The 24,131-nt window shown below is 49.9% G+C and overlaps 11 protein-coding genes across 11 annotated transcripts; 6 read left to right on the top strand and 5 right to left on the bottom strand.

Moving 5' to 3' along the window:
* Positions 1-169: 169 nt before the first annotated feature.
* On the top strand, positions 170-1,660 carry RhiXN_06439 (translation initiation factor eIF-2B beta subunit; the record flags this gene model as incomplete). The annotated part of the gene is made up of 7 exons (XM_043326255.1): positions 170-313; positions 366-788; positions 838-975; positions 1,023-1,038; positions 1,099-1,249; positions 1,387-1,483; positions 1,571-1,660. The coding sequence occupies 7 exons, from the start codon at positions 170-172 to the stop codon at positions 1,658-1,660; spliced, it is 1,059 nt and encodes a 352-aa protein (XP_043181687.1).
* A 466-nt stretch (positions 1,661-2,126) lies between these two features.
* On the bottom strand, positions 2,127-4,366 carry RhiXN_06440 (Fungal Zn(2)-Cys(6) binuclear cluster domain; the record flags this gene model as incomplete). Its single annotated transcript, XM_043326256.1, has 8 exons — positions 2,127-2,324; positions 2,421-2,567; positions 2,626-2,761; positions 3,075-3,660; positions 3,731-3,850; positions 3,907-4,005; positions 4,065-4,116; positions 4,163-4,366. The coding sequence occupies 8 exons, from the start codon at positions 4,364-4,366 to the stop codon at positions 2,127-2,129; spliced, it is 1,542 nt and encodes a 513-aa protein (XP_043181688.1).
* A 241-nt stretch (positions 4,367-4,607) lies between these two features.
* On the top strand, positions 4,608-5,677 carry RhiXN_06441 (methyltransferase domain protein; the record flags this gene model as incomplete). The annotated part of the gene is made up of 4 exons (XM_043326257.1): positions 4,608-4,788; positions 4,843-4,899; positions 4,955-5,395; positions 5,448-5,677. The coding sequence occupies 4 exons, from the start codon at positions 4,608-4,610 to the stop codon at positions 5,675-5,677; spliced, it is 909 nt and encodes a 302-aa protein (XP_043181689.1).
* A 532-nt stretch (positions 5,678-6,209) lies between these two features.
* Positions 6,210-7,542, top strand: RhiXN_06442 (transcription factor TFIIH complex subunit Tfb4; the record flags this gene model as incomplete). The annotated part of the gene is made up of 8 exons (XM_043326258.1): positions 6,210-6,424; positions 6,485-6,642; positions 6,692-6,733; positions 6,784-6,947; positions 7,000-7,125; positions 7,180-7,315; positions 7,370-7,406; positions 7,458-7,542. 8 exons carry the CDS (start codon positions 6,210-6,212, stop codon positions 7,540-7,542), a joined length of 963 nt encoding a protein of 320 aa, XP_043181690.1.
* A 436-nt stretch (positions 7,543-7,978) lies between these two features.
* RhiXN_06443 (uncharacterized protein) lies at positions 7,979-8,992 on the top strand (the record flags this gene model as incomplete). Its single annotated transcript, XM_043326259.1, has 4 exons — positions 7,979-8,130; positions 8,187-8,348; positions 8,429-8,824; positions 8,884-8,992. 4 exons carry the CDS (start codon positions 7,979-7,981, stop codon positions 8,990-8,992), a joined length of 819 nt encoding a protein of 272 aa, XP_043181691.1.
* Positions 8,993-9,542: 550 nt separating this feature from the next.
* RhiXN_06444 (peroxisomal targeting signal 1 receptor) lies at positions 9,543-12,152 on the bottom strand (the record flags this gene model as incomplete). Its single annotated transcript, XM_043326260.1, has 11 exons — positions 9,543-9,577; positions 9,626-9,800; positions 9,868-10,002; positions 10,060-10,113; positions 10,171-10,608; positions 10,656-11,395; positions 11,446-11,484; positions 11,535-11,733; positions 11,783-11,872; positions 11,955-11,990; positions 12,051-12,152. The coding sequence occupies 11 exons, from the start codon at positions 12,150-12,152 to the stop codon at positions 9,543-9,545; spliced, it is 2,043 nt and encodes a 680-aa protein (XP_043181692.1).
* Positions 12,153-13,012: 860 nt separating this feature from the next.
* On the bottom strand, positions 13,013-14,282 carry RhiXN_06445 (C2H2 zinc finger; the record flags this gene model as incomplete). Its single annotated transcript, XM_043326261.1, has 3 exons — positions 13,013-13,587; positions 13,638-13,820; positions 13,871-14,282. 3 exons carry the CDS (start codon positions 14,280-14,282, stop codon positions 13,013-13,015), a joined length of 1,170 nt encoding a protein of 389 aa, XP_043181693.1.
* Positions 14,283-14,705: 423 nt separating this feature from the next.
* RhiXN_06446 (carbohydrate esterase family 10 protein) lies at positions 14,706-16,244 on the bottom strand (the record flags this gene model as incomplete). The annotated part of the gene is made up of 4 exons (XM_043326262.1): positions 14,706-15,303; positions 15,463-15,581; positions 15,635-15,673; positions 15,729-16,244. 4 exons carry the CDS (start codon positions 16,242-16,244, stop codon positions 14,706-14,708), a joined length of 1,272 nt encoding a protein of 423 aa, XP_043181694.1.
* An 82-nt stretch (positions 16,245-16,326) lies between these two features.
* RhiXN_06447 (carbohydrate esterase family 10 protein) lies at positions 16,327-17,308 on the bottom strand (the record flags this gene model as incomplete). Its single annotated transcript, XM_043326263.1, has 6 exons — positions 16,327-16,400; positions 16,447-16,792; positions 16,870-17,025; positions 17,085-17,107; positions 17,160-17,246; positions 17,290-17,308. 6 exons carry the CDS (start codon positions 17,306-17,308, stop codon positions 16,327-16,329), a joined length of 705 nt encoding a protein of 234 aa, XP_043181695.1.
* A 562-nt stretch (positions 17,309-17,870) lies between these two features.
* RhiXN_06448 (SPC97/SPC98 domain-containing protein) lies at positions 17,871-21,317 on the top strand (the record flags this gene model as incomplete). The annotated part of the gene is made up of 11 exons (XM_043326264.1): positions 17,871-18,101; positions 18,150-18,244; positions 18,304-18,519; positions 18,567-18,641; positions 18,693-18,873; positions 18,923-19,884; positions 19,944-20,281; positions 20,343-20,349; positions 20,395-20,513; positions 20,570-21,075; positions 21,132-21,317. 11 exons carry the CDS (start codon positions 17,871-17,873, stop codon positions 21,315-21,317), a joined length of 2,916 nt encoding a protein of 971 aa, XP_043181696.1.
* Positions 21,318-21,883: 566 nt separating this feature from the next.
* On the top strand, positions 21,884-24,025 carry RhiXN_06449 (pectate lyase; the record flags this gene model as incomplete). The annotated part of the gene is made up of 18 exons (XM_043326265.1): positions 21,884-22,035; positions 22,093-22,156; positions 22,209-22,277; positions 22,333-22,371; positions 22,426-22,514; positions 22,572-22,701; positions 22,833-22,865; positions 22,914-22,969; positions 23,020-23,028; positions 23,090-23,103; positions 23,156-23,219; positions 23,276-23,290; positions 23,341-23,381; positions 23,432-23,453; positions 23,502-23,583; positions 23,651-23,763; positions 23,821-23,881; positions 23,939-24,025. 18 exons carry the CDS (start codon positions 21,884-21,886, stop codon positions 24,023-24,025), a joined length of 1,140 nt encoding a protein of 379 aa, XP_043181697.1.
* Positions 24,026-24,131: the final 106 nt, after the last annotated feature.

Raw genomic sequence — 24,131 nt, forward strand, 5'->3', positions numbered from 1 at the left:
TACAGTATGTTGAGACAAAGTGCTTGGTGAGTGAGTTTGGATGGATGCTCATGGTTGCCAGGTTAAGTGTCCAAATGAAGCCCAGCCCCCCAAGCGCGCGCTTACTTGATTTACCCGGAGCTCGGCTATTCACAAACTTTCACATTTTGACTCCATTTGCCAAACCACCATGACAATCGAAAATCTACTTACATCCCTCCGCACGGATGGCGACAAGATTACCATTATAGACCAGCTACTTCTTCCACACCAAGAAAAATGGATCGAGGTCGACTCAATCGAGGCTGCATATGATGCGATCAAGTCGATGAAGGTGAGTTGTGTACATTGTATGCGTTGATGTTTCATGAATATATTATTATTAGATACGAGGTGCACCTGCAATTGCATCCCTTGCCGCTCTTTCGCTTGCGTCCCATCTATCTATTGCCCTCAAGTCCGACCCTCAACCCGCATTCCTAGCGTCACCAAACGCGCTCCGAGACCATGTTCTCCCCCAACTCAGCTATCTCTATTCATCCCGTCCTACTGCAGTAAACCTTGGTGCTGCTACTCGCCGACTACAAAATACTCTGCAAGCTGGCCTTGATGCCGGTCACAGCGCCGAGGATATTGCCAATGCCTTGGTCAAGGAAGGGCGCGCTGTGGCGGACGAGGATTTTGGAAGAAACCGGGAAATGTCAAAACACGGCGCAGAGTGGCTCGTAGAGCGTGTAAAAGCGGAAGGCGGAGAAGCATCTGGTCTCAACGTCATGACGGTGTGCAATACTGGGAGCTTGGCAACCTCGGTTTGTAATTTTTATGTAGCAAATGCACATCACTGATTAACTGTGCTAGGGATATGGTACTGCTCTTGGCCTCATCACCCATCTATTTGAGCAAGGACAGTTGGGGAAAGCCTACTTTACTCAGACTGCGCCTTACCATCAGGGCACTCGTCTTACGGCCATGGAACTCGTAACGATTGGAGCCCCTGTGCGATGCTCTGCGACAATATGGTCGGATCTCTCTTCCAAAACCAGACTATTCACGCAGTAGGTAAAGCGCATTACATGCTCTTTTTGTCGAGAGCCCAACTAACGTAATTTATCTATTCAGCTGTAGGCGCAGACCGAGTTGCTCGCAATGGAGACACCGCGAACAAAGTTGGCACTTATAATGCTGCGGTCATAGCCGCAAGACACAATATTCCGTTCATTGTGGTTGCACCTGTGAGCACCATAGATCTGGATACACCCGACGGCTCCAAGTAAGTGGCACTCCTCTTTTCTCGACGCACCTATTAGCCACCGTGACTGTGTGCTGGAACATTCCAACGGCAATCGTACTTTAACTTTCTTCATTGCCGTTCATCGTTCCTATAAATAACTTTTTAACTTTCCGCAGGATACCTATTGAACAACGGCCGGGCGTAGAGGCTTGCCTGGTTCGCGGGGCCGTTTACCCTCCATCAAGCTCTGCATCGGAGCCCGAACTGACCCAGGTGAGAGCACAATATCACGTCATTCTAGGCTCTTATGCCGCACAAGTTTCGTGTTCTCGATGACTAATATCATATATAATAATTTAGGTTCTCCTGACTCCACCTGCTTTGAATCACACGACATCAGTTTACAACCCGGCATTTGACGTCACACCGGCAGGCTCATCACCGCCATAGTGACAGAAAAGGGTGTGGCAGTTCGCAAGCCTGGGCAACTTCATTTCGACTTGTCTGTCATTACCTAGAGTAGAGTAACCCTACATTCATAAATTTCACTAGAACGGTCCATAGACATGAATGAATACTTCGCAAATTAATGCATGCGAAATAAATAGATGAACATACACATATCGTTCATTCATAAGGTACGAATACATCGGTCATAACCGGATTACCGAAAGCAAAATGAGCGACAAAAGAAACATAGTCAATCCCAAAGTATGAGGTTAGTGCTGTGACGGTGCATGCTATGTATGTGCTTGGGCTCCGGCCCAGCATACGTCCACTTTATTAATCGCGCTGTTCAAACCACAGAGAGCACAAAGATGGAAAGAATACAGTAAAAAGAAATAGGCTATAGGAGGGGTAACCATTGACCTGTTGGACACGTGCCTCTAAAGTCAGAACATGCCCTCGCTTAGGATCAAAGAATCTCCTTACCGATGATCAAACTTGGCAAGTCGAACAAGTCCCTCCGGATTGAGAAGCAAAAGGCACAAGGAACGGGGGCACCGTTAGGCTTTAGCAAAACGCAGTGCAAGTTGACTGAGCGAGTACTGTTCTCGAATGCGTGTGCTGCGAATTGTTCCCAGTATTCGACCGTCGATTGGTTCTCGAACAACTTTTTAAAGAAAGCAAATATGGCGTCAGAAACTGTTGGTCATATGTCCAGATCTGATACCCTTGTACCGGACTTGATCATATGCGCACTACTCACCTCATAGATGAACGTCCTCTTCCCTAACAGTTCTTTGCGACTCCACTCCGTAAGCATGGTGAATTCCAATCCCACCAGACAAATTTCGCCAGTGCGACGCCAGACGACGGTTGGCGTGCCACTGAATGATATCAATTTATCAAGTTCCTACCACGAGGATTATGTCAGTCGAGGGGCTCGTTCGAAATACCAGGAAGGTACCCACGGCCAAGCTCCGTTGTAAACATCGTTCGACAAACACTTCATCTTCGTCTGCTAGAGGCATTTGAAGGGCGATCAATGAAGGCCGCACGATGGCTAAAGCCCGGACGACACGTAGGATGTCGTTTTTGTCAAAGTGGCTGTTCGGATGGATTGCCAAATCATAGGGAAGTAGGTCCCAGATGTTTGAGTAGGGCAAATACCAAATGGTTGGGGGGAGGGTGGGACAAGGCCATTCAAGTTGGGTTGATCGAGCGATGTGAACCACGTATGTCACCGATAATTTCGTCCGCGAAATTTGTAGAATGACGTGGTAAAGTAACCCCAGACCACCGCACCAAAACAGAAATAATTTTATATCCCACGTATAAACAACCGCCACCGCCAAGTAGCAAGAATAGAAGGGAACACGACAATCAGTAGGGTATTCGAAAACCCCGAGAAAGAACGCACCGGTCATGTAGATATGACATAAGGAAGTGATATCCCTCAGTATAGTCATATTTTTTCACTCCATCTGAATACGCCCAATTTGTACTCCCTGTCCCAACTTGGCTTGTTGCTCGGGGCTTGACGATTTCGCCTGTAGTGCTAGGTTCGGATGCAGGTGGAGATGGTAAAGCTAACTGGCTACCTTGTCTTTGAATTCCATTGCTATTGTTGTACGGTAGAGGGTGGGACTCGGTTGTACGAACAAACGAACGCGAATCAGACCCGGCCGAAGGGCCATTATTTCCGTTTCCTGATTGGGGCAATTGTGCTTGCGCCTGTGCGTAGTGCATCCCAAGCGTTTGTGGCATGCCACCCCATGGTTCAGAAGGATGTAAGGATGCAGGGCTACCATTAGTCCCGTTGGCGACAGTCGGGCTAGGATTTGTGAGCGCTGCGGGATCAAGTGAAGGGTTGGAATTCGGTGAACCGCCCGGCTGGTTGAGAATCGCGGAAAGAATCGAATATTCGAGGTTAGCTGCCTCAGACCCAAAAGTATAAGTTGGATCGAAAGTGATGTTGAAAAGGGGATCTGTTGGTGTAGAGAAACCTAGTGTGGAGAAAGCGGGTTGGGGGAACGGAGTTAGCGGCATGCGCCCCACTCGTGATGCTGTATTTACCTGGTAGTAATGATGAGGCCTCGTCGGTGGAACTAAGCCCCGTTATGACTTGGGTTTGCGGGAGGCTAGGTGTTTGTTGACACTCTGTGTTGCTGCGTTCTTTAGTACGCTTTAACTCTTCTAGGGAGACCGGGCCAGTCAGACCGGTACGGGAATCACGCGACCTGGGAACATACCGAGTTCATCATCATCGAGGAGATACTTGGCCTTCTTTCGGTGCCCTTCGGTACAGTTGTCGCCAATGCCTCGCTTCACACAGCGCATACACGGGCGAGCTAGTGGATCAACAGAATGAATTATTGTGGTTGAAATGGTCAAATTACAAGCAACGCACCGTCGTCACAAGTGAGATGGGCCTTCTGGCAATGGAAACATGCGCGGTTGGCCTATGCAAGCTTCAGCCATAGTCGGATGGGAATTACTTGTGCTCACCTTTTTCTTCTTTGGCGCTGGGGTCTCCTGGGCGGGAGAGGCGGCCCGAGATGTGTCAGCGCTGGCTCGAACATCCCGTTTGCGTTTGCTGGGTTGGGGAGCAATTGGTACTTTCTTCGAGGACTCTGCCGACTGAGCTGTGTCGAATCTGGATAGATCGGCAGTAGGTGGGCGGGGCCGGAGGGGGGGTTGGACATCCATCATAGTGGGAGATATACCAGGTATCCCGCAAGGCACTATACGTAAGCCTGGCAGAATATTACTGGTACTATTGGGACTGTCCTATCGAGGCGGTGGGCGGGAGGCGCTCTGGGTGTAGGTAAGTAAATCTACGATCAGCGAGGTGGGTCGAAAGAGCCGGAAAGGCAGTCACGTGAACAGGGCCGTTCCGAACGGAACCACTGGGATGGTAAACTTATGCACTGCCGAATATTATTGCGGGGTTATGCCACGCATATCTAGACTGGTAGCGAATCTCGCACGTTCCCTTGGCTCTCGCCAACAAGCACTTAGAGAGTTCCGTTGGATCAAGGAATCCACCGGCAGCCATTCGGACTCGAGCCAAGGTTTGTTGGCCGATAGACTACTCAAACGCACTCGAGGATGGCCCCTGCAATACATTCTGGGTGGGCAACGCTCGCCTGACGTTATGTTATGCTCCTTTAGTAACCAGCACATAGGTACACAACCATTTGGCTCGATTGAAATACTCACACGTCCTCCAACATTGATACCGCGTACGTTGATTACTTCGTCGCTATCTATCACTCACGTTGGCATGCTCTCAATCAGGCCCTGAGACTGAGTATTGGACGCTGCGTCTTGCCCAAACCTTACGAAGCCACAAATTTGAGGACCGTCCACTTCGAGTGCTCGACCTCTGTACCGGCACCGCATGCATTCCGCTTCTATTGTGCGATTCACTCCCACCCCGTACTATCTCTGCTCTTGGAGTCGATAATAGCCTGTCGGCCGTCGAGTTGGCTAATGAAAATATATCCAATTGTGGCTTCAATAAATCTGGTGGGAACACGGTGCATGTGTGGCACTCAGATATCTTTGCACAAGATTTTGTGCGTTCATTGAAACAACATGTCAAAGTTTGGGAGCCCTTTGACGTCTTAACTTCCAATCCTCCCTATATCCCACGCCAGGAATATGACAAGCTTTCTCACACTGTACGGTTATTCGAAGATCCCTTGGCTTTGCTTGGTGAAGTGCCACCGTCTGCAGGTGAGTCTGAACAGTATTCCGATCTCGGCATTGATTTATTTCCCGGTGGCAGGTGGTTTGTGCTATCGACTAGAGCATGATAAATTAGGCTTGTCGTTCTACACACGCATCATATCACTTATTCAAAGTCAAAATCTTGTTCGACCCGGTGGCCATATCGCGCTAGAAGTAGGAGAAGGACAGGCTCGATTGGTAGAAGAAATGATTCTTCCGTTTGTAACGCAGATCCGAGTATGGACTGATCCATGGGGTATTGAGCGGGTAGTGTATGCGCGTATGTGAACGTCGAGAACACGCGTTCGGCGCTGGGCTTCATGCTTGGCTGTACACCTTGCTCCGGAATTCGTCCGGGTAGACGGCCCGGAGATCGTGGTAGGATAAAATTCTTAAATTGTCACACCGAGTTCCGCGTGCCATGTTGCTCTTTATGATACTTATGAATGTGTGAGAAGGGATGTGAGAAGACGGTAGAAGAACGCAAATCATATTCCTGACCCAAATTTAGCACTTGACGCAATCTTTGAGCCATCTTTGAATTAATCTACATCGTGCAACTCATATTTTATGTACTCGCAATAATTTGAATCCCCATATTCTCAAATTCAGTCAAACTGGAACTTCTGAAATGCACAAACAAGGATTGGTTTTTGTCAGTGGTGATGGGCGGGCTTTGTTTGAGTCTACCGCTTACGTGACTCATCGGCACTTGTCAACAAGCCTCGACAACCACATCCTGTGGCAAGTCTGTCGCCACCATCTCTTCTGCTTAGTCACACTTTGCTGTTCTTGATTCCTCACCCGGTTGTAAGGCGTAATGGAGGCTCCTGAGTCCACACCTCCCGCACACTTGATTCTGATTCTCGATATTTCACCTGTTCAATGGCAGCTCTCCGCGTCATCAACCGCGAATGGTGGACAAGGGATGGACTTGTCGACATTCCTATCCCAAGTTTTGGTTTTTGTTAATTGTCATTTGGGATGTAGACAAGAGAACAGCGCAGCCATACTTGGTGCCTTTCCAGGGCGCAGGTACGTGCCCCGTGAATAAGTTTGTCAATAATTAGAAATTCAACTGAGCGCCTCATGTAGCTTGACCTTGTACCCGGCACCTGCAAGTACCCAATCAAACACCGGTCTCGGACCCGAGTCAGAGTCGAATACTTATCACGGGTTCCGGTCAGTTGACGATGTGTTAATGGAGAGGATACAGTCGGAATTGGCTTCTATGTCCGAGTCTGATACACAAAGTACGGTCTTTTCAAGTGTTTGTGTTATTGGTATTGACCGGTCGTGTAGAGCCGATCGCACTTGTTCCCTCGTTGACTCAGGCTCTATGTCGTGAGTTTGGTTTCACGAAAATCTGGAACAGATCTAATCCAAGCGTACAGAAATCAACAGAATATCCGCGCCCCAACAAAAACTCGCAAGCGAAAAGGCGGCAGCATCGTCAGCCTCCATTACAGACTCCCGCATCCTGATATTGTCTGTGTCGCCAGATGCTTCGACACCATATATCCCATTCATGAACTGCATCTTCTCGGCGCAAAAATTGGTGAGCTAAGACCAAAACAAGTTAATGCCATAGTTGGTAAACGTCTACATAGCGAGTTCCAATCGATGTTTGCAGAGTCTTTGGCCCCGACACTATATTCTTACAACAAGCTTCATATCTAACCAGGGGGTGTTATCTCAACCTGGATAGCGGATCTTCTCTGCTACAGTCTTTGACGGTATGCTCTATGCTCTCCCATACAAATCACCATATAGAATCTGCATATCAATAGATGTGTTTTCTCCCATCGGCATCGCTCCGAAATACTATCGAGCTCCCAAGCCAGGGCAAAGTCGACTTTCGCGCGTCATGTTTCTGTCACAAAGAAGTTGTAGACATGGGTTACGTTTGCTCTGTATGCCTATCAAGTAAGTTCTGACTTTGTTCCCATTCCATACAACGCTGACGTACGTTTCCTCTAGTTTTTTGCAAGCCAGTAGTCGTGTGTGCGACGTGCAAGTAAGTACCATGTCTCTAATTATGCCTATGCAGCTAACAACTGTACTTTAGGATCAAATTCCCGATAGCATCCTACAAAAAGATGCTGAGTGCAACTGCCATTACAAAGTTGAGCGGTGCAAAGCCCAAGGCGTGATTAGGGTTTTGACTGTGACGTTGTTGGCACCATAAATGCTATAACGGTATCGAGGTTAAGCCCAAGGATCTAGCAATGTAGTTTTTATACACGTTATGTAGATTTAATTGACGGCCTCGGTCGTGGTGATTGGTGTTATGCTTGGCTGGCGAACTGCTGGAGAAACCATCAGCTGAAACCCATTCCTCAGTAAACTCATGACATCAGTTCTGTAAATTTTCATATACCAGTGGAACTGCAAGTCCGTGAGCTTCGGCCAAGCCAAGTGCACGTTTGTTCGAGGGTTCCGGTTCTAAGGTATCCTGCGGCGGGATGTTTGGGATAATTTGACCCATGGACTAGCCTCAAGCGGGCGCTTGCGGAGTGATACGCATGTCCGCGTTGAGAGCCAGACACGCTCCTCTCTTACCCTTGACACTCTACTAATCTTGCTATCATGAGTACTTCTCCAGTTACTCCTCGGTTCAAATGCAAGCACTGTGGTATCCAATTTACAAAACGGAGCAATTGGACCCGGCACGAATCAAACGTGAACGTTCACCGAAAGCCACCTCGCCGCCGCCCAGGAGCTTCAAACGTCGACAGCGAGTAAGCGAATAAGTATAGAGTTCATTTGCTTCCTAAAACTAATATAAATCCACAAGAAACTCGGGGTCGAGCGCTTCAGCTATGTCCCCAACGAGCTCTAGAGTTCAGAGCGCGCCCGCTCGGGAGCCCGAGGGTCTCTCAACGCGCCGCAGGAGCAGAGCAGCCGAAGCTGCGCAACAAAAACAGATTGTAACTACTCCTCCAAAAGTAGATCAAGTGTAAGCCATGTTTCTAATGTTTAGCTTCAATGTATGGGCCTAAAGGAGCGCCTATAGCCACGAAGCTATACCCAGTGCAGACCTAACGGTCTCAAAATTACGATCCGTGCGAGCCGTCGGAAGAGACAACGTTTGTCTACCTCTACAGAGCGCACCGTACCAGAGGTGAAGCCCATTGTACCAGAGGTGTCGATGACCCGCCCCGACCGGGCACCGATCTCTCCGGCTCAACGCAAGAGGCAGCGACCCCTTCAGCTCGATGCGCGCAATTCGCAGTTCAAGAAATGGGTCCGTATTATCCGACGGGCTCGTTGGATACCCGGCGAAAACGCCCCTGGCACTCCGAACCCACTTCCGCGACAGCTTGTCAGGCAGAGGGCAAGGGAGTACGCGGCCAATGGGGTAAGCCCAGGCTCTAAACTTCCGGAGGGAATGGATAGTATATATGATGTCGACTGGGCAGAAGTGTTGAGAACGTGAGTGTTATATACCAGTATCATCTATTCGGATCTTAAGTCCGCCTACGTACTGGCAGATTTGATAACTCAACTCTCAACGACGAGCCTTGTGCAGAACCAACTCCAATCGAGGACCTCGGGGAATCGTCTACAGACTCGGATAGCAGCCTGTGGGATTCTGATTAGGCATTATACTCGTGCCAAAGAGACTGTGATATGTATTATATGTTTTACCGTCGTGAAATCGTTCTTGGCTTTGTTTCTTCCAAGAGTTATGTACACTACTATGTTTTATTATTTGGTCTCGAGCACTTCATGTATGATCATCTTGCTTTCTCTTGCATCTCACAAATTTGACAGCTAGTTTGCCATGCAGAAGCACACTCTGGTTCGGGCAGCCTCTTAGCTCGTCCTCACCCTACCAAGCCTCGTTTTCTACATTCTCATGCATGGCCACAAGATTTCGGAGCAGAGATGGCCGGACTTGTCGCTCTCGGCGCATTTACCATTCGTGGTGGCGGAGACAAGTCAAGATATCGATCGATCGGAGCGGCCGCTCGCCATTAGCGAATGACCACCTTGGGAAATGTCCTACCCAACTTGTATGCGCGTCATAATCATTTGGTCATTCAGGCGTATTGATAAACTGATCGGGAAAAACGGTGGCTTCAGACAGACATCAATATAAGAAAATATAATAGAGGCGTGACACGGAAGAGTACTATTACGGAACCATTTATGCCTCCGCCCGGTGGAAGCTATCGATGAATTCTGCAAAAAGGTAAGTTATGGACCTTTTATTCTCGAAATGGCACTTACTCTGCAAGTCCCTTGTCTCACAAACAACGGCCAAGTCCACTCGCTGCAGGTTCAAACAAGTTGAACGCAACGTGTCCCAGAGTGAACCCGAGGTCACACCTCGCTCATTATTTAGACCCTCGCTCTCTTGCAGGACAAGTGCATCCACAAGGTGCTGTGCAGCCTCTTCGTAACGCTGTATCTATATATTAGCCACAGGTTTGAAAAGGCGAATACCCAAGAACGCACCCGAAGGTTAATACAGAAATTCCCAAGTTGTATCGAGCGCGGATGTATCCGGGGTTGAGCTCAAGGGCCTTGTAGTAGAATGCCAAAGCTTCTTCTGGGCCCCCACTGTTAGCCAAAGTTGCGCCTACACGGTTGAACAAGAGCCAGTCCTGTGATCGGGGTCAGAACACCTTTATCATCATCATCCGAACAGCAGTTAGACTCACATCAGGCCGCACAGCAAGTGCGGTTCTAAAACAATCTTGCGCCTTGGAATAGTCCTAACAACACCGATCAGAACATCAAAAATCCAACATCAAAGCACCACCACCACCAACCTCCATAGTATTGAGCAAGATCCCCAGCGCAATCTGAATATCCGCATCAATCTCGTCCGAGGACTGCCTCGCCATATTCAAGAGCCCCGAGATATATTCATTGTGGACTTCGTCTACCGAAGCGACGCCTTCCATCACACCCAATTCTCCCAATCCCCCCACCTTGCGCACTTTAGCGCCTCGCCCTGTCATCCAGTCTCCAATCGCACGATGGACTGATACCCGATCACCTTCGTTTGCATAGGAAACCGCCAGTGCCAAGTATGCAGGCATACATGAAGGATCTTGCAATACAGCCTCTCGAAGCGCATCGATCGCGTGTTGTTCTCTCTCGTTTTCTTGCTGCTTTACGCCGAGTGCAAGCCACGCTTGTGCATTCGTCGGATCTCGTTGAACGATCGCTTCATGTTCGAGTACGCTCTGGGAGCCATGGCGGTTCTAAGATTCAGGTGCCCACGAATCCAAACTCCGAGGAGGTTGCTCACCTGTTGAAGTCCGGCCCCATGCTTGTGCATCGCATGCATTCTCGTCTCATTCAAATATGGGTTATTCTTCTGGAACTGATACCTTCGCGGGTGGACCGGCTTGATTCCACTCGCAGTCGCTTCGAACGAGTCCCAATCGGACTGAAGTTGAGCCCATTCATCCTTTTGCGGATCAGCGACACTCGAAGCTTGACGTTCTCGATTGTAAATATCGTAGAATACATCAGCATTGTCGAATGCGTCGTCTTGCTCCGTGATTTGAGCCTGGTCAGAGCCCGATTCGAAATGCACAGATTTGCGTCGCTGCAACCCAGGAGTCGAGTATTCATTTGCCCAGCCCGCACCTCCCTCCACGGCTTTCCCCTTTCCCTTGTCCAATGCGGTAGGTTCGGCTGGACGTGCTTCGGACGCAGGAACCATGTCTCCATCTTGCACGACCACCTCCCCGTCTCGGAGCTGGCGCATAAGACCCATAAACTGTGAGTTCTTGAATTTGGGTCTAGTTTCGTGCTGGAGCGCCTCGATCAACTGGCGTGCCGTCTCTGCGAGCTCCGAGCGTTCTCCGGCGGTCGAGGTGGATGGTGTTGGTTCGGCATGGGTGGGCTCAACTGTCGTTTGGGGTTGAATGTCGGGAAACACGATTTGAGATTCGGGATCTGTTCGCATGTCCGAGGTCCAAGTAGTATTACGAGCGACTGTGTTCATCATGGTTGGCCCATATGCCATATGGTGTTGAATACCTGTAACCCAGATTAATCGAGTCGAGTAATAAACGTTGAATGTGACATACCGCCCATTTGTTGCATTTGCGCAGGCGGCGATATGGCTCCTATTGACAATATAAATCATACTCTATACGAGAACGCGAGCGGCACTTACCTCGCTCCAGACCTTGCATCCCCTGAGCCTGCATCGGCATCTGCAGCGCCCACTCTCCACCCATACTCATACCCGCCTCTACACCCATCCCTCCGCTAGCACCAGCACCAGCACGAGCGAAATCGGCGGCCCAGCCACTTGGAGCAGTAGCAGCAGCGGAGCAGCAACAGGAGGGCCTCCCAGCCTCGGCAACGCACCCCTCAATGCACCCACATCAAACGACCCGGGCGCCACCGGACCCACCGGACCCAAGGACGTGTTCGGCCCAGCACCAAAAATCGCATCGCATCTTGTTCGAGTGGATTGGCCGCAGCACCCGTGGGCCGAGTGCGGAAAGTCTTGGGTGGGACATGCAGAGAAGTGACGAGAGGTTTATTAGTCAAAAGCAGGACAAGTCAGCGTTGTATGGGATCCGCTCACCGAACCCGACTGGCCTGGCCTGGTATCTATTCTATCCTAGGAAATGAACATTCCATTAAGCATGTTATTGGGGAAAGGGGGGAGAGAGGAACTCACGTGTGCCGCACCTCGATCTTGGTCGAATTGCTTCGAAAACCCCTGTAGCGCATTCGACGGGCCGCACTCTGCGCCCCCATTCATGAGCATCGGTAGAGCCATCTTGAGTTATCCTAGCCCAGTCGTTGATCGAAAACCCGGGGTAAAATAAGTTATATAGTCTCTCGGGAGGGGTTTGGCTGTAGGCGCCAGAAAGACCCGCTATAGCCGAATCATGTGAAATCATCCGTGATGCGTTGTGTAAACAGAGCCCGACTCGACAGCTGGCTGTGCCAGTGGTTGGTTATGTGTGGTCAATGCATATAGCCTTGATGCTGTGCCCCCCCCCTTACCGCTCCCAAGTTTAGGGGTCATTGGTTTATAGATTACGGCTAGCTTTTGAGTTGTGGATTTTGGGGGGGCAAGAGGGGTGAAGAATTCCCATGCCGGTGAATAAGAAAGAACTGATTGGATGTAAGAAATGATTTTCTTTGAGGCAGATTTGCTGCCAGAGACGAGGGTGGCTCCGAGCGCAGCACTGTGGCGGGTACGATGGCTACGATCGTTTGGACCCCATAATTAGATCAAGGATGACATGCAACGAGACCCACGGGCCCGACGCAACAACCAGGCCCCGATCAGCAAGTTCATAAAGGCGAAACATTTAGTTATATTTCCATACAGTCGATGAGAAACACACAACGCTAACAACAACTTGAGGTCCAGAACCATTCAACCATAGGGGTGAATTCAAGGGGCAATACAGCTCGCAGAAAAGCGCGAGAGCAAATAAGACAGAACCGAGACATGCGTTTATTGGCCGTGGGGGGAGATGAGATGCAGAGGACGCATTTTAGGAAAAGGGGGTAGGGAAATACAGCGAGAACAGTCGGAGAGGAGTATGGTATCGAATATAGACATGAAACAAGGGAGACGTTGCAGAGTTATAAAAAGTAAGAAAAGAGTCCGAGTGAAGCATGGGTTTAGGACGTGGATTCGTTTTCCTTGGTCGTGGGTTCACGAGGCGGTTCGGATGATTCAGCTCCCGAACCTGGGACTGGGACCGAGACGATTTCAGAGCCTGCGGACACGGCACGGCGTTTACTGGGTGGTTCGGAGGACTCTTCTTCGGCTGGGACTGGAGGTTCTGATTCGGGTTGGGGTTGGGGTGGAGCTGAGACAGCTTGTATGATGCCGTCGTAGACATGAGGCTGAGGCGGCGGTGGGGGGTGGTTTGGATCATTGGCTGCAGCGGCCGCGGCTAGGAATTGCTGACCGCTAAGCAAACCAGCGAGGAATTGCGGGTTGAGCTCAGGCGGGAGCTGGTGAGGATGAATATGGTGGAGGTTGGGATCCGCTGGAGCTCCTGGCTGTGGTGGGCCATTGACGGCAAGGGAGATTGGATAGTGTCCGTTGAGGGTACCGGGGGGAGGCGGCGGGTGGCCCTCGGCGGGATCTGAAACAGGCACAGGTGGAGGTGGAGGTGGTGGATTGGAAGTCGAGGGACCAGCCTTGGCTGCTACACTCTTACGACAGCCTGAGCCTCCATCGGAACGTACTGGAGAACGATGGTCAGAGAAAGGCGAGGGAGAGCAACAATAGACTCACAATGGCGGTTAAGCGCATCGGTACGGGAAAACGTCTTTCCGCATCCTTCGCAGAGATGCTGGTTGGGTTTGGCATTGTGGAGGGCATAGTGGCGCTTGCAGTCGTGCTGGCGAGCAAATCCCTTTGTGCATCCGGGCCATTCACATACAAACGGACGCTCCTCGGTGTGGGAGCGCAGGTGGCCTAGTAGGTATGAGAGCTGAGCACGGGAGAGAAAGAGAATGGGCACAGACCTCGGAGGTTGAAGCGCCTAGTGAATGTGCTACCGCATCCGGGAACTGGGCATTTGAATTGGGCGTCGTTGCGGCGACGAGATGCACTCGCGGCCTGGGTAGCGGTTGTGGTAACGTGCTGCTTCTCGACCTGGAGGATGGGGGGCAGACGGGGGACATCACCCCACTCGGTGCCGTCGGGGGGCTGGCCAGTGGCTATGTACTGTGGTGGAGGAGATGCGGATGTAGAGGCCATCTGCTGCAGCCCAGAGGGAACGACCGGCGGCTGTGAGTCGGGTGGATATCCTAGGTGTTCGTCGTTCAGGGCAGGGTCCAGTGCGCTGTCGTCGAGTCGCGGCGCTTGTGTCTGCGGCGGCGAATCACGCGGCTGGTGGTTGGGATCGGGGTGCGAGGAAGATATAACGGTGCGCATGATTCAACTAATGCCTATATTTCAGTCGCTTTAGCTGCGGGATATCTGGCGCCGAGCGTTCGATCGACTCGCGGCGGTGCTGGTGGGCCTGGCTGAGCCAATTTGCTGCGGATGAAATTCGTCGATGGTCGTTGGGAAGACTAGAACCGCACTCTACTGGGGGTCACAACTTGTCCTGATGGTCCTAGGCGTGAATCCCCAGAAATGGACACGGATCGTGGCGTGGCAGTGCGTGGCAGTGTAAGCACGAGTTAACTTGACGAAATCGAACCAACAACACAAGAGTGAAGCCCAGACAACGCGACGCTTGAGCTTCCAACCTGCTTGGTCCTCGGTCCTTTTCGGCGCCCGCAGTCGTCGCAGCACTTGTCGTGTAAAAAATCTTATATGTAGTAACCGCTAATGTACAAATAAATCACAACATCAGAATCCGTATGCAATACGCATTTCCTCCGCCGCTCCCTCCTCCTCTTCAACCAGCGCGCTTCCATCTATCACAGGCGTGGGCTCGCTGATCCCTTCCACAGCCTCAACTCTTCGCCTTCGCATCAACTCCTCTTCAGTAAGTGATGTGAGTGGCGTCGAAGTAGACAATCTTCCTCGACGTGAGGTCGTAAGCGCCGACTCGACCGCGGGTCCCGGGGGCTGTGCACTCTCCGACTCCCCATTCATACCCAGCGTCTCCTTGGCCGCCGAGCCAGGTGGTGACCGTCGTCTCCGCGGCGTAAACGTCAGCATCTCGGCCTCTTCCTCTCGTTCCCGCTCCAAAGCCCGAGTCCGAGCTTGTTCAAACGAATCAACAACCCATCCAGCAATGTCATCAATCGCATCCCGTGCCTCGTTCATCAACGAGGCCATTTGCAAATATCCATGACTCCAGCCCTCGAATATATGCATGTGCACCCACTCCCGGTCCTCCGCCTCGGTCTCCTTTTTGCTCATCCGAAGTCCCTCACCAAAGCGCGATCCCTCCCGCTTCTTCATTCGTTTTGCCTCGCGGATCCTGCCTGCAAACACCACGCTGCAAGAAAAAAAATGATCAAAACACGCCCCCGCCATTCCCCCCGACCAACCGCCGATCAGTCCAGTTCGCACCGCAATCAACGCGTATCAGGAATACATCCCCCAACGTTGCGTCGTCAGAAACGTGCATCCCATGCTCTCAATCACCCTCACTCACGTGTCGTCCACAAACGGGTCCTTCTCGCCGCAAGTCATCAGCAATGGCGGGAATTCAGCCAATAGTGCGCTGGGCGCTAACAGAGGCGAGATGCGGTAATCAGTCTTGAAATCTGGATTCTGAGCATAACCATAGTTAGGCGCCCATAAACACATAGGAGTCGATCACCTACGTTCTTCGGACCGATATATAGAATGGCCATGGCGCGCATCTATAAAGTAGATAAATCCCTGGCCCGAGTTCCCCTGACATCATCCTTACCATACTGGTGAGATAATTCTATCTTGGAAGAATCCTGTCCGGCTAGTCATCGTCAATCGAGTCCCAATCGTCTTTCGAGCGGGCGCCTCGGGTTTAATATCGCCCATTGGCTCTTCCCACAATCTTACTCTTCTTCCAATTGTAGGAGATCCCAGCGGAGTGGTCCTTTTTCTAACCGGGGACGCTGGACGAGATGGGAAACGGCCCGTTCCCTCCGTCCGGCCCTTGACCGACTCGCCCGTCCAGGACTTTCGACCACGATCGGTGGGGCCGGCCACATCCAAGGGACCACCCCCGCTAAAATGATCTTTCATCTCTTCGAGACCGGGGATGTGACCTTGACTGGCTTGCGAGCGCAGAACTTTCAAATGCGCCGGCGCCATCCAGGAAGTAAAGTTAAAATCGAGCGCTGCATAGTTGAGGACTAGAGATACAGGCTTGGGCAATGACCGGATGACGGAGCCGTTTCGAGGATTTGAACATGATGTTGCAGCAAATGTTGGCTCCCCTGTTTCAGACATTTAGCAAAGGCATCGACTTGGAGCGCATGTAACTCACGCTGAATCTCCACTCATATCACGCTCAGCTTGTCACCAGCCATGCCTAGGATCTTGCCTTTGGATCGACAATGAGCTTGTACAATTCAAACGACTCGTCGATCGCGAACGGGTATGGGACTATAGATGGGGTCAGTCTTAATCTTGAGTAATTTGGCCGACTTACACTCCGGAGCCTTGTGATAATCAACTGCCAACACCGGTCGGCCCGTTTTAATCGCCCAGCGCCTTAATCGCTCCTCATGGTCCAAAGGACTCATACAAATGAACCCTCCCCCAGGGAAATCCAATATCAGCTCTCTTTGGTTCCCGAGCTCTTGCTCAGGTTTCGCAAAGTACAAGTACACCGTAAACGGATGGTCAGAACCCTGTCGAGGAAACACCATCTTGCGCATTACAGGCAACCGAGGCCGTTCAAAATACGTGATCGCCCGGATCCACGGGTTTTTCGACGTCTTTTCCCAACACGTGCGCAGCATTTCGATCGAGGCCGTCGCGCGGTATTTTCGTAACTACAGGTCAGATGACGATGAGCGGGGGCGTGAGTGTCAAAATGAAAAATAAAATAAGAAAAAGTGTAGAGGCGGACCTTGTCATCTGCTTCGTTGGCATATATCACGTAGTATGCTGAGAATGCCATGGCTGCGAGGTCACGTAGCCATTTAGGCTGGATGTTCATAGCTGTTGCGTGTCCGGCGTCGAGGCCTGTTGTGATCCATGTAGCACGATAGTACGAGCGTGAATACTGGTTGAAACAGGGCTGATCAGTACAAGTGGCAGTTTGGTGGCAGTTTTCAGACATACCAGTCGAGCAAGGGGTTCTGGAGCTGGATTGTAGTGATAGATAAGCCAGTAGCTTAGGCTAGATAGAATACTTACAGCCTAATCCTATGATCGAATCGAGATGACGGCCAGCATATAATGTAGATAATGCGGCAACTATAATCTGCCATGGTGTAAATCGAGCTAAAGGTAATTATGTGGGGTTAGCATCCCACCCCACACTCACTATTCGTGGCGGCCGACATGAGCTCACCTAGAAGTCTATTCATCCTTCTTATATAGAGTATTCGAGGCCCATCACGGCTTCCCCGCAAAAGCCTCCATATCCAAAATAACAATACAAGAAATACCTGGCACAAATGCCCAACATCCTATCAGCAAAGCGCTCTGGGCTACATCGGGCCTCGCTCTTACCTGCGTGCGCTTCCAGCTCGGAGACGGGCGCCCAAGTATATGATCTATCATGGTGGTCGCAAAGTAAAAGAAACGGGCAGAGGGTCTATTCCTTTAAATAAAAACTGAGCTAGGCTATTGACGACGTGCCATAGAGAGGCGGGTCAGCCCATTTGTCGCTCCTGGGCATAATGACGCGCGCAATGGCATGTGATTTTCGCGAATCACACGTGATTCCGAACCAGGTGATTAGCTTTGTCCCTTGTCAAGTACGTCCATCTCTGGGCAGTACTTGGTTTGACCAATTCTTGGCGACTCGACTGAGCTTGAGGGTTGCACTCGTAGGCAAAGGCTACTAGACTTCTGTATGAAGTAATATTGGGCATTGGATTTAGCTGCCCTTGACCCCTCGAGATGTTCTCAATCGACTCGAATGCGTTGAATCAGACGCGATTTGTGGTTCATCCGCTCAAGCCTATCAACTTGTCAACACCCTTTGATAGCACAGAATCTCAATCTCCTGGAGAAACCACGCGCATATCGGATTCGGATTCAGATTCTAATCAATCGGGCGATGTTCAATTGGAGGATGACGAACCTGACGTATGGACCGTCAAGGCCAGCGAGGGTATTGCCAAGAACTCGGTGCGTAGTATTGTCGTCAAACTTGGCACAAGAATAACATCCAGACAGACGTTCTCTTGGGATGCACCGGTCAAAGGTCTTCCAACTCGAAGTGCGTTTTTGTCCGAGCAGTCAGCAAAGGTGTTTGTTGCTGCGCGGTTCCAGTGAGTGCCCGGTATTCGAAACGTATTATTTTGGTCAATCCGATTAACCGTACTGGCAGTGTTCAACCTCGGCTGATCTCGGACGGTGACGCTGTCCGACGTTTTATCTCTCCCGCAGACCTATTGTCATCCTTGAGAACTACATTACTTGGAGGAACCTCTCAATTGTTCAGCTGGGACGAGAGAGATGCTCAGCACACCGTAAGGGTGGAAAACAATGAGTTTGGACAGACCATATTAGTACTAGGGGAGTTGAGTGAAGAAACTACCTCAAGGTACGTTACCCTGTCCCCTTGGAATGCTCTGATTCACCATTATGAAGTTTGATAGCGCCGCTTCTTGAAATAGGCACATTGATACGGCGCATAGAAAATACTGTATTAGAGTTGCGTAGGCCGTAAGTGGGAACTGGAACTTGTATGCGCTGCCTACTTATTTGATACGTTAGATCGACAGCGGCTGCATCACGGGCACTGGCATATTCTCTCCAATCTATAATCAGTTTGATTCAGTCAGAATTGACTACCCGACTTCCCGAGACATTGACCATGGCGTCCTTGTCGCGTTTATCCACGAGTTTCAATGATCTTCGATTCGAGCTGACTACTCTGGCCGAATTGTGCCATTGTGTGAGTGGATTAAATGTCTTGCGCTGATTCACACTAACTCCACAAGAAGCCTCTAAACGAATCTCCTCCTTTCGCCGAGCTTCCTAGCACACAGACATCGCTTCTGGACCACTTGTTTTTGGCCCTGGACCATGCGATATCCCATTCTGCTCCGTACAGGACCTCGGCTATGATTGCGTATCTTCTTGTGACCTCGAGCCAAGACTTCAATGACTCGTTAGCTGTGACAATTGGATTGGTATTACGATCATCTCGTCCAGCCAAGAGCTTGGTTTCGGGTCATAAAATAGACCTTCCGTCATTTTTCTCTGAGCGGTCAAAACTAGTGCTTGGTAGCGCGGCTCGAGCGTTGGACATTCTAAGGCGTGCGGATCCCGAGCATCCGCTATGTCGAACAGACTGGGCCTGGAAGGGGCCCGGATGGGGGTGGTTCGACAAAGATCTTCATGCCGTTGATGCTCTTACTCAAAAGCACATCTTGAATGTTCGAAAGACACTAAATGGATTATACGGAGCTGCTTATGCGATTACAAGTCCCGTTGAGTCGGAGGACAACGAAAACGAAACACATTCTATTACATCCAAAGATGGCATATCTCCCTCTTCAGAGCCGACCGAAACTACCACGAGTGTGCCGTCTCCATCTGAGCCAGTGCGCGTATACAAACCTGAGATTGCTACGTTTAGTGTATTCGATCAACCCCCGGGTTCTCATATTCCCGCACCAATAAAAGATATATCGGTTGCACAGTTCATATCCAACGGTCCTAGGGTGCTTCCTCTTTCTGCTCCTACGCTCCCTCTCTTATTAGACGTTAGCTTACTGGCTCTCCCGCTTGCCCATTCTCGCCTGATTAGCTCGGCACTGTTTCGTGTGTTTACTGGTCGCCTAGCTTTCAAAGCTCACCTCAAAGTTCTCAGGGGATTTCTTCTCGGTGACGACGCCAAGTTCTGGTCCCGTCTACGTGGGCTTTATTTGAAGAGGCGGGTATATCTCATGTCAGCGCTGCAGTAGGTCGGGGAATCAGAGCTGGCGTTCGTGTTCGCCTTGGTATAGCCGACACTACCAGAGACAATATGGCAGATGAACGTGCGGAGCGCGAAGGGCGTTCCCGGGAGTGGGGTGTAGGACTTGCAGTTGGATTGAGTGACCGGGAGGGTGCAGGAACCTGGCCCCCAGGTGGTGCTGAGTTGGGCTTGCGCCTGAGACATGTTATCGACGACACATTGGGGGTTGGTTGGGGGATCGCATCTACTTCAGATTCTGACGACGAGGAATCTGAAACGGCTCGCGAGAGAGGTCCTGAGCGGATTGTCCTGAAGGAAACTCCATGGAGACTCGGCTTCATATTGAGAGACTTGGAAGAGGAGAGCCCTGAGGGGCGAGCACGATGGCTGAATCCCAATGGTAAGTGAATGCTAAGATGACATCCCAACCTAGGCTTACGAAGCCGATGGTATCGCATAAGCGATTGAGTATGTCCTTTATATTCCAGTATATATCCGACTGACATTACGCAGGGCACTTGACTTCCTTTGCTTGGACTACAAGCCGCCTGATCCTATAGATGCCATCATAACCCTCGACATTCGGCACAAAATGCATAGAATATTTACGTTTTTACTCCGCCTGTTGCGAGGTACCACTCCTCAAATTCAAACATTGTCTACGGCGCAATTCTGACCGCTGGCCCAGTTGAAACAGTCACTCGTATTTTGTTCAACACAATATTCCAAGAAGAAGGACTAGACAGCCCACCTGTTCTCCTCATGGCACGATTCAAGATTCAGTCGTTTATCAGTAGCCTAATTGGATACGTTAAAGACATGGCTATCGGATTTCATTGGGATTCGTTCCTGGCCAAACTTGATGAAATCGAACGGGAAGACGAGAGTAAAAGTGAATCAACCCTGCCACGAGATCTAAAGAAAGAACGCATGGCTTCTGATATATTCGCGGTTCATTCTCATCTCTCAAATACAATGGACCAAATACTGGAGTCATGTTTACTCCGCGCCCGCCAGCGTGCAGTTGGTAACGCACTCAAGGAGTGCATGGAAGCGGTTCTCGTTCTCGGCAAGCTGGTAGGGGACCGTTGCCGTCAGCATTCCAGCTCATTTCAGGACGAAACATACGAAAAACAGTTTGTTCTAAATGTCGCCAAAGTTCTACGGCGTTTCGATAGACTGCATAATGCGTTGGTGAGTTAGTTCCCTGAAACCGTGCTCGCATAACAGCCGGTCTGAAGTGCTTGTAGATTGCCGCTTTGCGTGCATTGGACCTGAAAGGCGTTAGCATTGCGGCAGGAGCCGGTCCTCTATCGACTGATGATATTCAATTACTGCGAAGACAAGAGGGTGAAAGTGAAGGTATATACGGGCGAATGGCAACTTGGCTTGATCCAGCAGCCCGCTGCACCAAACCAAAAACAATAACCGCCTAAATTACAGTCCAACTCGGATCAGGAACACGATCTCTTGGCACTGATCACGGAATTAGAAATTGGCTTCACAACGGAATTTGGCACGGCTATATTATTATGGCATTCCACCCCCATGAAACAACCATTCCATATTTACTTGATTCCCAGCAACCCCCCGCATTTCGAACATTGGTGTTATTTCCGCTCATATGTATGCACGCACCGACTGGTTGACCGTTAAGCCCCCGGCCCGCAATGTTTATTGCCTCCTTGTAGCCAGGTTGAAGCGAATCGCAATATATGTACGCCGGTGTATGGCCATGATACATGCTTCGCGAGCTGAAGATGATTATGTTTTTGATATGTTTGAAGGTTATTTTCTATCATGCCTGGCATGCCGCATGATGAATGTTTTGCAGTGCGGAGCTAGTGATCGCAACACGGCTTGGTTACCAGATGCACAATCGATTCCGTGTTCAACGGCCTGAGTATAAAGCCCGTATCACACGGTGAATCAAGCTCAAACTGCCTTATATCTCTTCTCTTGTTATCTTCAACCTCGTATTACTCACATTCATTTATCGACAATGTCGACCATCCTTTATTCTCTCGTTTCAGCACTTTTGCTTTCCAATGGCGCTTTTGCTGTCGGTACGCCTTTTGGCTATGCGGCCGGTACCACCGGTGGTGGGTCCGCGTCCCCGGCTGTACCTTCCTCGACTGCGCAACTCGTCAGCTGGTACGTTGACGATTGTCTCGTTTAGCGTTTGGCACTTAACAGCTGTGATTGCTTCAGGCTCGGCGATAGTACCCCTCGTGTGATCCTGCTTGACAAGACGTACGATTTTACCGACTCCGAGGTAACATCTATATCCAGCGACTCTGAAGTAAGGTCTGACTGTTTGTATGTAGGGCTCAGTGACTGCCAAAGCTTGTAAGCCTTGGACTTGCTCTCCCAACCCTCAACTGGCGATTGATGCCGTGAGTAACCTCTGATACATGTTTTGCAAAATTACTTATTTTTCTTGTCTCGAAGAACGAATGGTGCGAGCATTACGAACCCAATGCGGCCATGGTAAGCTTAATTCACATATGGACTATCGGACTTGCACTGACTCAAGCATTTCAGACTACCGTTACCTATAAGAAAGCTGGTACTACTGCCATAAAAGTCGCATCGAATAAGACCTTGTTGGGCAAGGGAACCGCCGGAGCAATGTGAGATATCGATGAAGCCTATGGTAGCCTTCCAAGCTTACCAGTAAACCAATATAGCAAGGGGAAGGGTCTTCGTATTGCTGGTGGCAGCAATATCATCATCCAGAACATCCGCATATCTGATATCAATGCCCAATTCGTCTGGGGAGGTGATGCTATTAGCATTGACGGCGGTAGCAAAATCTGGGTACGCATGACGAAAACTTCAATCGTTTATCCACTGACGGCGTTTATAATTGAATTACTCATTAGATTGACCATAACTACGCAAGTACGCTCACTGGTGCAAATATTATATACTGACGTTCTTCGCTTTAGTTCAAGAATGTTGGTCGACAGTTTATTGTGACTGTAAGTATCTACAAGCTGATTTCTCCTAAAGTACTAATTCCCCTTCAGGGCTATGGGGCAGCCAAGTCAATCACTATTTCTGACAATGTCTTTGATGGCGCCAGGTGAGTATTTCTTCCGATTTTAAACACTGCATTGCTGACTATTTTCTTAGCACCTATTCGTAAGATTGAACACACCTTGAGAGATCCCTGAAACTAATCTACCGCCACTTGTTTATGTAGTGCGACGTGCAACGGTGAGTCGTTCAGAATATCCTAAAACTGTCAATGGCTTATAGGTTTGCAAAGGGCGTCACTACTGGGCTTTGCTCTTCACAGGTGCTTCGGATTCAATTACTCTCGCTCGCAACTAGTGAGTCCTCGCCGTAGTACAACTATCTGGGTAACTAACCACATTGTGTTGTTTAGCCTGTACCAGACTTCGTAAGTAGTATTTCGAACCAATATCTCCGTATGCTAATGCAATAACTTAGTGGCCGAGGCCCCAAGCTAGGTGGAACTAGCGGCTACTCTCGTGAGTATCACAGTACTAGAATCGAATAATGATTAAATATTTATTAACAGAGTCGGTTCACATTTACAATAAGTTAGTTATCAGAGACTTGCGCTATCAGAAGAACTAATATTTGTGCAGCTACTTTGTTGACATTTCTGGCCACGCTTTGGATGCTGGTGTCGGGTCCAATGCTCTTGTGGAGGGCAACTACTTCAACAAGGTCGGAGTTTCAACAGATAAGGACTTATATGCTCAGGCTGGCTGATTCGAGATAACTGATATTTTAGGTCACCGAGCCATCAACATCCGGGACTCAAGGATCTGTGTTTGCTCCCAATGATGCTACCACCGCCGCTCAATGCAGCTCTCATATTGGCCGTAAATGCGTTGCCAACACTTTGTGAGTAGTAACACTCCAGGCGACGATACATAGAAGTGGCTTATCCCTGTTTTCTAGGCTTTCATCCGGCACTCCCAACCGGAAAGAGACTGGAGGAGTTTCTACTTTCAAGGGTGTGGTACGTAGATATCTTCAAATGGATTATACCGTCATTGAATTACCGAAATTTTCATAGTCTGCGGTTACTGGCGCAACAGTTATGGAGTCCTCACAAGTTGGGACCTACGTACAAGCTCATGCTGGGCTTGGCAAGGTCAATTAAACGAGCCGGCCTGTTCAACGGTTCACTTATGATATAGTCATGTAATACAAAGATGGTATAATTAACGCATATATGCATCCATAGTTCGCCTGTCTCTCGTGATTTG

The sequence above is a fragment of the Rhizoctonia solani genome, chromosome 7 (genome assembly GCF_016906535.1).
Source record: "Rhizoctonia solani chromosome 7, complete sequence".
Taxonomy (NCBI): Eukaryota; Fungi; Basidiomycota; class Agaricomycetes; order Cantharellales; family Ceratobasidiaceae; genus Rhizoctonia; species Rhizoctonia solani.